The sequence below is a fragment of the Astatotilapia calliptera genome, chromosome 23 (genome assembly GCF_900246225.1).
Source record: "Astatotilapia calliptera chromosome 23, fAstCal1.2, whole genome shotgun sequence".
Taxonomy (NCBI): Eukaryota; Metazoa; Chordata; class Actinopteri; order Cichliformes; family Cichlidae; genus Astatotilapia; species Astatotilapia calliptera.
In genome coordinates this window covers 7,469,363-7,480,650 of record NC_039323.1, presented here as the reverse complement: position 1 = coordinate 7,480,650, position 11,288 = coordinate 7,469,363, and the positions used below count along the sequence as shown (strand labels likewise).

Sequence of the window (11,288 nt, the reverse complement as noted above, 5' to 3'; positions counted from 1 at the left end):
TATATAAAATTGTAGGTTGTGTATCCTTCAGGTGTTAATAGGGTTATTGAAAATGTGTATATGTGCGTATGTGTGTATATACGTAGGTATGGATAGATAGAAACATATATGTGTATATATTAAAAAAAAAAAATTACACATAACATATAATGTAATTACAAGGAGGTATTTCTGTAGTCTATTGATACTAGATAGTGGAAAAGGGGTGGGATTAAATAAGTTTATGCTTCTTCCTGCTCCTTTTTGAACATGGACGTTATTTGGAGTTGTGGTTGCTCGTTTTCCTTTTGTTTGCTTTGTTCATTTGTCTCTTTTAATTCTATTTTTTTATATACTTTTTCAACATGTTCAAAATAAAGATTCAATCAATCAATCAATACATTTGGTTAATTATGCATTAAATTGGCATAGAACGCGTATAAACTAGTATAAACACAGTAGCTGAGGAGATTGGGAGCAAAGTTACGTGTTCGCAATACTTGAGTAAATGAATAGTACTTAGAAACTTTTTTTTTATTACATGTGAGGTACCAAACTTAAAAAGTTGTGCCCTGTCCTCCAGCACGCATGTTCGGAGTGAAGGCACGCTTGGGGTAAACTGTCACTTCCTGTGTTTTTGTGAGCCTCGCTTCATTTAATTCGGCGAAGCCTGTGACTGCAGACAAACTCGCATTACGCCAAGCCAACTGACCAACGGGCGACCCAGGGTTACAAAACAAACCCAACCTCTCTGGCCAACAGTTTGAGGAGCTAACGAGGGTAACGCAGAAGCTAAACAGCTAATTCGAAATGGCGACTGCAATATACTTGGAACATTACCTTGACAGTAAGTATCCAGAATGTGGTAAATTTCTGTCAACAGATAGAAAATGCAACTTTTAAAGGTTTAATTTATTATACATTTTTGGACGGCGGTTTCAATGCAGTGCGTTTGCAACTAACAAGCTGTTAGGTCATTAGCCCGCCAGCTAACTGGTTAGCATTACCTTAGGAGTGATAAAGGTGGGGTAGGTAAGATCTTAATGTGTCTTGTCAGATTCAGTCAAAGGGGAATGTAATAATTAACTGTTTTCACATATTTAGGAAAACTGACTATAGGTTGCAACCGTTTCTGATTCATGCGCTAGCAATGTTGGAGCAGCCTGTAGCTACGCAACTAGCATTAGTTATATAAGGGCATTTAGAGATAAATTGTTATATTAACAGTCTTTATATTTAAGCTAGGTTCATTTTAGTCACAGTTTGTGTTTTTATATAGGAAATCATTTACAACCTGTTGGTTGCCGCGTTTCCCGTAACAGTTTACGCGCCTGGGCGGGGTGTTTGAAGTGTGTCACATGGCATACAGAGTGTATTTACTTGACAGTTGTTGTTATCATGAGCCCTTAATAATGTCTGCTTTTGGGACAAATGTAATACATGTGAAGCGTTATTTTGTACAGACAGATTGTTACACGACAACATTCTGCAATTCATGCACACGTGAGTGTATGGTTGTGATGGTATTTGTGTTGTGTTTAATGTGCAGATTTGACCTCAAGTATTTTAAATGTTGTATGAAATGTTATATAAGTATAATGACAAAAGTAATTTTAGCCTTTAGCATTAAAGGTGAAGAAGAGAATGCAGGCAGGATGGAGTGGGCAGAGACAAGTGTCAGGGCAGATTTGTGACAGAAGGATAGCAGGAAGACTGAAAGGGTTGAGTAGGTGGTAGTGAACGCTAACAAAAAGATTATGATTTGCATTGGGAGTGACCAGGTTGGACAGAATTAAACTCATAAAGAGAGGAAGTAGAACAAGAAGGGCTTCAGTGTAAAGCTTAATGATTTCTAAGTTGTAATTAATGTCATAATAACCTCTGCTCTTTACTTCTTATTTATATTTCTTTGATTTTAAAGCATTCAGTTGAGTTTGTGCATTTGCCTTTTTAAAAGGCATTACAGCACAGGTTATAATTAATTAAGTGTGATGATTATGTTCAGAAAATGTAATTGGAATGAACTGTTAGGCATTAATATTGTCTAATCTTTTCTTTAGGTATTGAAAACTTGCCATGTGAGCTACAAAGGAACTTCACTTTGATGCGGGACCTGGACAACAGAACTGAAGGTGATCATTTAATCTCTTAACATTACAGTCAATAAAACGCTCTGTGGACTTATACAAAATAAACAAATGGCTCTGACAGTATAATCTGTGATACCTGAAAACCCAGTTTAGCCAGGCTCCTTATGTATTAGGTTGTGCCACTTACCAGTAGTCTTAGACAAACAGTTGTCAATAGTTTACATCCACTCACTTTCGACCCTTTGTGACTAGAGAAAATCCAAAATATATTCAAACTTGTGCATCCAAGTCTTGTTTGATAAGGGTATTAAAGATTTATGCGATGCAGTCATTCCACCCTGGAATAAGAACAGTTCAAGGAAATCATTTAAAGGAAATTATTAATTCATAGCAAGAGATACGAACTCTATATATACATTAAGGTTAAAGGCATATTAAGTTGGCAGATTCTAATTTCAGTATAATATACAGAAATGAACAGGATTATTAAATTATTAGATTTTGCTATGGAGTTCAGAGCTCTTGTGGGAAAGTGACCTACAAACCAATCAGATAACAGTATTCCTTGTTGCTGTGGTAAATCTTTTCCCACCTTAATGTATATCAATGTTACAAACATTAGGTTGCAACATATTGATATGTTAGATTTGCATGAAAACAAATAATTTATTCAATACAAAATAATTGATTTTTTTTTAAAAATAGTTTATATTTTTTTATATTTTTTAAATATCAAAATTTAAACTTAAATGAATAAAACATTTGACCCTGTTTTAGCTCTATGCAAACTTACCATGGCATTCATGCCTACAATAACTGTATGAAAATTTCTGACCATAACTGTAAATAGGAAGCTTACATGTAATATTTTATCACTAGTTTTATTCAGCACTTTAATAATCATGTTGTTGTGCAGAAAAGAAAGGAGAGATCGACAAACTGGCTGAGGAGTACATCGCAAATGTCAAGAATCTAGCTTCTGAGCAGAGAGTTGAACACCTGCAAAAGATCCAGAATGCCTACAGCAAGTGCAAAGAGTTCAGTGATGACAAAGTCCAGCTCGCAATGCAGACATATGAAATGGTTAGTCCGAAACAATGTGTCTCCTGTCACTGTCCAGATTCTAATGTCATATTATTTTTGTTTTTTGTCCCTGTTTATCAGATTTACATCATCAATGTGTACATGTACTCAGATTTAAATATGCACAATATCTTTCTACCGTAGGTGGACAAACATATCCGCAGGCTGGATGCAGATCTGGCACGGTTTGAGAATGAACTCAAGGAGAAACTAGAAGTGAGCTATGACAGTACAGAGGGCAGAGGTTTGAAAAGTAAGCTGAGTGACTGCACGCCTTTGATCATAAACGCAACAAAAGACAAGAGTTTTAAGTGTGTAATAATGCAAATATTTTCCCCAGAAAATGATGTGCGGGGGCTGAGAGAGAAGCGTGGATCCAGGGGAAGAGGAAGGAAAGGTTCAGATGAAGATTCTCCCAGAAAGAAAAAGATGAAAAACAGGTAAGTTTGAACCAGTGCTTCAATCAAACTCAAGTTTACTGGATAATTGGCTCATGTTTATATTTAGTTCTAACCATGCTCTGTATGTTGGTCTTTTAGCCCAGACTTGAGTGATGCTCTCCTGCCTATGCAGCCATCAGACGTGTTGGACATGCCGGTCGATCCAAATGAACCTACATACTGCCTGTGTCATCAGGTGTCATATGGAGAAATGATAGGATGTGATAACCCAGATGTAGGTTTTCACTTATAATTTCTTCTTAAGCTTTATTGTAAGAACCTTTTTGACTGAGCAAGTTTAGGTTTAATTTTTAAATTGACATTTTTCTTTGTTATTCTTGGTTTTAGTGCCCCATTGAGTGGTTTCACTTTGCTTGTGTTGATCTCGCCACAAAACCCAAAGGAAAATGGTACGTTTTTGAGTAGTAACAGTGTCTGTGATGAGAATATAGTTATTCATGGAATCTTACGCTTTTTCTTTCTGCAGCAAATTAACATATTCCCCTCCTTTTACTCTGTCAGGTTTTGTCCGAGATGCACCCAGGACAGGAAGAAAAAATGAGTTTTCATATTTCCAGAAGTGCTTCTCTAACATCTGTACTTTGGGTAGAGTTTCGTAATGTCATAAATATATAAAATATTTTAGTTCGTACAGCGCACCATATAAATGGTGGATCATAAAGCTTTCTTTAAAGGCCTAATCCGGAGTTGGAGTATATCTATACTTGTTGCTTTACTATGTCCGTGTTATTGGATTTCAAGATGCCTGTCTTTGTCCAGTAGCTCTAAAATGACTAGTTTACCTATGTATTATTTGTCTAATCTGGGTAAATCTGGGTAATCTTCTGGGTAATCTTCTGGGTGTAGTTTTCACAAATTGTCATTCAGAAAGTTGTTCCTCTTAAGTCATTTGCTTTGTGTGTATGTGTGTGTGTGCGCGCGTGTGCATGTGTAAAGACTAACTCAAAAACCCGGATTGTGTCTTAAGCATACTTGAAATGTCAGTTTTATAAATGACTTTTTAAAATAAATTAACAGCCTGCTGAGAATTTACAATTCAGATGCCCTAATCCATGTGTAAATGGTGATGGGAAAAGGAATTGTCAGTTTTTTGTTACTACCTCCTTAGGGAATACATCGGCACTGCAAAAATGACTGCAATTGATAACAATGTAAAAAACTGTTTTGATTAGCTTAAACCAAACTAGCAAAGCAATGTAAAGTCATTCTGTATTGCATTTTAACAAAAACCTGCGACATCTTTGAATGTATTGTGGTACTTATGGTCAGTCAGTCAGTCAGTGTCTATTGTCAACTGAATGAGGTATTTAAGCACTTTGAATGACATTTTCCCCTTACAAGGTTTGATAATGCAGGCTTAGTTTTATGTTATAGTTTATCTCTTTTAAAACTTTGCCATAGAACATCATGTCAGACCATATATATGGAAGTGTATATATATATTTTGTATGATATAAAACTATTTTGTGCACACATTTTTTCCCCCAAAGATATATTTGTTGTATTGCTTACTTCCTGGTGTACACTCAGATTTTATTTAATAGGATTTTAGAATCTTCATATTCAACTGTGAATATCACTCATCTAGGTGTAAGCCACAAATAAAAGAACCAAAGTCTTTGTATTTTGTAAAATTCAGTATTTTATAACAAATAAAGATTCACTATTATCCATGCATGATTTTGTTTACTGCAGCTTAAAATGGAATTAATGTTTGTTATCAGGTTGTTCTCAAACATTTTTTGGTTTTGTTTCCCCTGATTTAGAAATCTTCCTCTAAACTCTGCCTGTTTCATTCCATGAATGAAGTCTAGGTGTTGCTGGAGGCCTGTTCCCAAAAGCAAGTTGTTAAAATGGAGTTTATTAACCCTGACCTGAGGGAAACTCTTAACAAACTTAAACTATGGGTTAGTTAGTTGGGTAACAGTATTTCAGGTGCAGTAATTTGCCTTAACATGGGTGCTTTGTCATCAGTGTTAGAGACTGCAGTCACTGGATGTCATAAATTTAATATCTGTCTTTTGGTTGTCACAAAGGCTACGTTCACACTGCAGGCGAAAGCGCATCAAATCCAACTTTTTTTGACCCTATGTGACCCATATCCGATTATGGTATGACAGTGTAAACAGCACAAATCTGATATTTTCACATCCGATCTGGGTCACTTTCATATGTGGTACTGAATCCGATACATATCTGATGTTTTAGAAAGCGACTGCTGTTTGAATGGTCATGTCGCATTAAATCAGTCTTTTACGTCACTGACACAAGACAGATGCCAATTATCAGCGCCCGAGAAGATTTTACAGATAAATGCTATGGTACACAGACACCAAATCATAGCTCTAGTTTCCCTTGATTAACAGGCTTTGGTCTTTGCTTGCCATTAACGGAGGTTCAAGGTGGTTTTTTGTTTGATTAAAGGCATAGTATTTCTACTATATTGACATTTATTGAAGCATTGCCATCTACATCAGTTGGGTTGTATGTTCCTGCAGTCCTGCAGTCCTACAATCTACATTCTTAATTAAAACATTGGTAAAAAGAGAGTTTCAAAATCCATCATCTGATTCATCATCCCAGCTGCACTTTTCTAAGGTGGTCTTAGTGAAATCAACTTCAAAGTCGTAAACAAAGTCAGGATCATCTTTGCGTCTCCGGTTTTTCTCAAACAGTTCGTCCATTTGGCCTTTCTTGCGTGCCAGGTCCTCATCGTCCAGTTTGTTCAGGTCTTCGTCAGGGTCCAGACAGAACGAGGAGAGGCTGTGCTCCAGACTGAAGCCCTGCATGTGATCGCGCAGGATAATGTGAAGCTTCTCAAGCTGGCTTTGAGAGACACCCTCCAGGTAGTCCCTGTGCCGAGGGTTGTTCTTCAGCCTTTCAGCAGCCATGCTGTAGTCTGGAAGAGACAGCATGAGGTAATAGGTTGGTTGTAGTCCTGCCCAGTTACTTTGTGGCAATCTACAAGAACAAACTAAGCTACATACATATGTTAATGCAGTGTGCATTCATGACTCCAGCTCTGATCACAGCAACTATGTCTCAAAAAATGGGCTAACAAGAAAACAAAACAAAAACAGGAAGGAAAAAACGCAGTACGATAAAGGTAGATTTCCATGTATTACATATTAGTTATTTATTATTAACATTCACTAGCAATGACCTTAGTTAAACAAAGTAAGATGCTCCTATTTTAGTCAAAAATAGGAGCCTGAGGCTCAACAGCTTGCAGGTAATCTACCTGCTGCTATCCACAAGATATAGAAATTAAAACTTCAGGGGCTCATGACTCTGACAGGTTTGTTAGATTTACTAGAGTATCATATAATTATTAATATACAGCAAACGAGGCTAAAATAATATTCTCACACTGATTCTAGCTATTTCTATTCTTATATCTAGCAACATGTGACATGGAGCAAAGAGAACGAGTCCCAACGTGTCCGTGGTGCCTTACCGGAGTATTTGGAGAAATTTCGCACAGGTATTATTCTTTTTCGCACCTTTTTGGTTTCCGTGTGCTCATAAATTAAAACTATGGATGGAGGGCTGAACTGCACCCCGCAGCGCTTTGCCGCAAAACGCATCCTGTACTTCTATTACAACAAACAAACTTAACTCAATCCGACCATCAATTTAAACATGTTTAAAACAGAAACATCCCAGCCATAATTGTTGCTACTAGCGCACAGTATGAATAAAAAAATTGAGCAGCGGCTTCAGGGATGATTACGCGTTGCCAGGTTGCCAGCAGAGCCTTCACGTAAAGACGCTTCTGTCTGTTGGGATGCCTGACGTTAAATTTCGGATTTAAAAAAATAATATAAAATCATTTAACTTTCACGTATCATCATTATTCATTTTATTCCTGAAAACTACTTTCTATGTCTATAAATGTTACTAAATGTTTCCTTAAAAGCTTGTGTTTTTCAATCTCTACACAGGCACATTTGCAGGCTCCTTGAAACTACAAAAGGGGCCTTCAAAAATCCTCTTCCGTAAACACTTCAAAGAAGCGCTTAAGCGGTAGTAGCTGTGCTTGAGTTAAATAAACACGCCTCAGCGTTGGCCATTATATTTTTTAATGTATTTTAAACTGTTCTATGTTGTTTCTGCGTTGAGCTTATTCTCGAAATGTCTCTGTTTGGGCGAAAAGGGTACGTGAACTAGGTTTTACGTGAAAACTCGATAGTCATTCAATAAGCTCTCATTATTATTGATTGAAGGTCATTTAAATTAAGTTGTTGGGTTTTTTTGTTTTTGTTTGTTTGTGGGTTGTTTTTTTTGGGGGCGGGGCGGTTAAAGTTTGAAGGAAGCAATAGTATTTTTACAGTAGACAAAAAAGTGCTGTAAATATACCCCTGTATGGATAACATGACTTATATAATCTAGCACAGTTTGAAAAACAAATGCACCTTGTTCAAATTCAAAAAGCTTTTACCTGATCAGTGTAACCTGCTAATTTGTGCAGATGAGATTCAGAACCACTGTGATCTTCTGAGGCAGTGGCTTGCGCCCTCATCAGTGAGAGTGGAGCTCAACAAAAAGGGTTTCCACAGGTATTCGGTTGTTTGTTTTCTCAAAAGAAAGCTGTTCTGCCTTTGGGGATGCTTGTCAGGAAAACCAATGATATTTTCTAATATGTTTTAGGGAGGTGACAACTACAGTTGAGTTCAGATCCAAAGAGCTCAGTAGTGTCAAAGTTTTGCTGATTCATAGATGGCCCAGAGATGTCTATGTTGATCCATATCAACTTGCATCCCTTAGTGATCAAAATAATTGGAAGGTAAGATGCCGAGCAACTAGATATAGCATAACACAGTGTAAAATTCTACTACAAACCACAGTCATGTACAAAACGTGTATAGTATATATATATTTTTTATTTAATTATTTCTGTGTTAAACTTTGTAAGATATTACTAGATTCAGCCATTGACCTTGAGGTTCCTGCTCACAAAGCTTCAGGATTTGTCACCTATGTGTATCCTTTCTCCACTGGACCAACTTCCAAGTTATTCAAAGTAACAATTCCAATACATGGTCGCTACCACAAGCCCTCGTTTGATGGAAAAATGTTGAAATCTGTTGACATAGAAGTTCCAGAGCTGCTGCTGCGGTCAGAAAAATGTAAGTGGATTCATTTCATTTTATAGCAATTTCTGACACTGTGTAAATCTATACAGACGGAAAACAATGTTAACCAAATGTGATATTTAAAATACAATTTTGTGTCATAATGTGTAATGAAACAAATTAACTAAATACATTAAATCAACCTGTTCACAATACAATTTTACCTGACTGCATAATTAAACTAAATGATGTGGGAGCGTAAAAACCTAAATCTGTATCTGTTTTCTGTGAAAGTGGAGTGTCAATGAATATTACCAAATTATTTCACTTTTGTGGTTGTGGATACAACAGTCATAGGTTACATACATATAATAAGTTTAGTGATCAAAACTTTATAGTGTGAAAACAAAAACGTGACTTAAAGCCTTTTCACGTTGGCTTTCTGAAACACTTTCTTCTAAAACTATTTCTCTTATCCAGGTGCACAGCTCAGCAGCTTAGAGCCTCACACAGTTGTGGATGCACCATGCACTGCCAGCAATTCAAGCACTTGTTCTTGGGTTAAAGTCAAGCCTCAGCAGGTGATTGTGAACAATATTTCAACAAATCTTGAGTGAAAAGGTGATAAAAAAACAACAACAAAACTCAATTATTCGCTTGTTTCCCTTTTGCCTTATAGGATCTCAATCCAGTGAGTTTCCAGCTCCCAGTGGGTGATGGGTCTTTGGTGGCACACGTATGCGGAGGGACTCTTCTTGTCACAATGATCTGCTGTGTGGCACTGTCCAAATACATGTGGAAACATCAAGTCATTTAAATAGCTAAAATTGTACTGGCATTATTTATTTTTTTATCAAACTAACAAGGAAGAGGCACTTTCAGTGTTGTCATCTTATCTGCAGAAATGCTGCAAGCAGAGAACAGGACTAATTGAGATGGGAAAGAATACTGAGATATTGCTGAAACAACAGATAAATGCTGAAAGATATCAGAATTTATCTTTTTCCATTCCAGCTAATGTAACTATGTTTATCTTTGTGAATCCTGCAACCTGTGCAAGCATTTTTCCTGCTATGACCTCATTTTGGGAGGATCATGATTCTTTATCTGTTCAGTTTAGCGCACCTAATTAAGGAACATGTTTTTTATCAATTAATTTGTTCAGTTTTGGGCTATTTGGTTGTGATTTTCATTTATTTTTGACTGTAAAATGGGCTATTATAATAACACAATTATAAAACTGGAGTCTACAGTAGTATAATCTGTATTTTAACACTGGATAAAATGTATATAGTTCAGATTGCTATAAATACAATATAACAACAATGTTATCAGTATTCTTTTCTTGTGGCAGTTTAAAGAATGCCATGATGAGGTAAAGGTCATATCCATTTGAGACAGAGTACCAGGTGTCATCCTGTGCCAACGTTTGGATGTTTGATTTATGAGTGACAAACTGTGCTGCCGTGCATGCTGTCAGGAAAAACTAAGTTTTTTATTCTTTCAGCTTATGTCTTGTCTTATTACATCTGTTATCCAATTTTGGTCTCCTACAAGGCTCCATTTGTAGTTGTATGTTCTTGACCCTGTTGGGTAGTGCATGTGGCACTACACAACATGGAACATGGAAACGCCTTCAAGCAATGCAGTCAATGAAGAGCCAGTCCAATATTTTTCTTGTTTTGCAGAGAAAATGCTTAGGGTAATTTAGAAATTGTATAATCACATAGTTTGTTAAAAAGAATTAAGTCTGCAACATATTATGCATCACCAATGAGCAAAGAGAGGCGCATAGTCACACAGTGTCAACACAGTAGAAGTGTTTTTTGAAGTCACCCTCTGTAAAATTTAACTAGAACTTTCACCACCAGGTGCAGCATTTTACTAGAAATACTTCATGTAAGTATCAGCTCCTGTGTAGTAAGAAAATGTACCTGAGATCCCCCAGTAAAGATCTGGATATGCTCTCTACCTGAGAGGATCACAACTGTCTTTTGTCTAAATCACATATCAGTAAGAGCACACGCACTGCAAATAGCATCTGCTTCATAGCTATTTTTGACTGGGAAAATTAGCACCAACAGCTTTTATCATACCAGTAATATACTCAGCATCCTCATTAACTCCTCCTCTTGTTTTACTTGATTTCCCTCTGGGAGGTGATGCTGCTGCTGATAACGGTTACTTTCCAGGTGCTTCCTCTGCTTCTCCATATTTCCTCTTCCTCTCATGTTGACTTTCTACACCATCTTGTGGAACAAACTGTTAATACAGAATAGTACGATCTAGCCCTATTTTAACTTCAGTTGATAACTATATGCACAAAATATAGACATTTTTGTTGTAAAGTCAGTTTTATCTGTTGGAGTTGGTGGAAACGAGTGTCAAGGGTGATTTGTGACTGAAGGATAGCAGTAGAGTGAAAGTGAAGGTTTACATGATGGTAGAGAGACCTGAGACGAGATGGCACTGATAAAAAGTCAGGAGGCCAAGCTGGCGGTAGCGGAGCTGAACATGTTTAGATTGTCATTAGAAGGGACCAGGAAGTGCACAGTCAGAAATTGAGGAGGATGTTGGGATAGGGTGAGATGGAGGCAGAT

At 36.9% G+C, this 11,288-nt stretch overlaps 3 protein-coding genes across 3 annotated transcripts; 2 read left to right on the top strand and 1 right to left on the bottom strand.

The window, feature by feature from the left end:
* The first annotated feature begins 544 nt into the window (after positions 1–544).
* ing5a (inhibitor of growth family, member 5a) lies at positions 545–5,290 on the top strand. The gene is made up of 8 exons (XM_026159919.1): positions 545–826; positions 2,040–2,111; positions 2,986–3,152; positions 3,297–3,405; positions 3,493–3,592; positions 3,692–3,827; positions 3,941–4,002; positions 4,115–5,290. Exons 1-8 carry the CDS (start codon positions 790–792, stop codon positions 4,152–4,154), a joined length of 723 nt encoding a protein of 240 aa, XP_026015704.1. The 5' UTR covers positions 545–789; the 3' UTR covers positions 4,155–5,290.
* Positions 5,291–5,865: 575 nt separating this feature from the next.
* On the bottom strand, positions 5,866–7,366 carry cep19 (centrosomal protein 19). Its single transcript, XM_026159432.1, has 2 exons — positions 7,071–7,366; positions 5,866–6,512 (listed from the first exon to the last, which is right to left on the bottom strand). The coding sequence occupies exons 1-2, from the start codon at positions 7,198–7,200 to the stop codon at positions 6,166–6,168; spliced, it is 477 nt and encodes a 158-aa protein (XP_026015217.1). The 5' UTR covers positions 7,201–7,366; the 3' UTR covers positions 5,866–6,165.
* Positions 7,367–7,619: 253 nt separating this feature from the next.
* Positions 7,620–10,659, top strand: pigx (phosphatidylinositol glycan anchor biosynthesis, class X). Its single transcript, XM_026159205.1, has 6 exons — positions 7,620–7,770; positions 8,085–8,172; positions 8,264–8,399; positions 8,529–8,742; positions 9,169–9,269; positions 9,368–10,659. The coding sequence occupies exons 1-6, from the start codon at positions 7,698–7,700 to the stop codon at positions 9,503–9,505; spliced, it is 750 nt and encodes a 249-aa protein (XP_026014990.1). The 5' UTR covers positions 7,620–7,697; the 3' UTR covers positions 9,506–10,659.
* Positions 10,660–11,288: the final 629 nt, after the last annotated feature.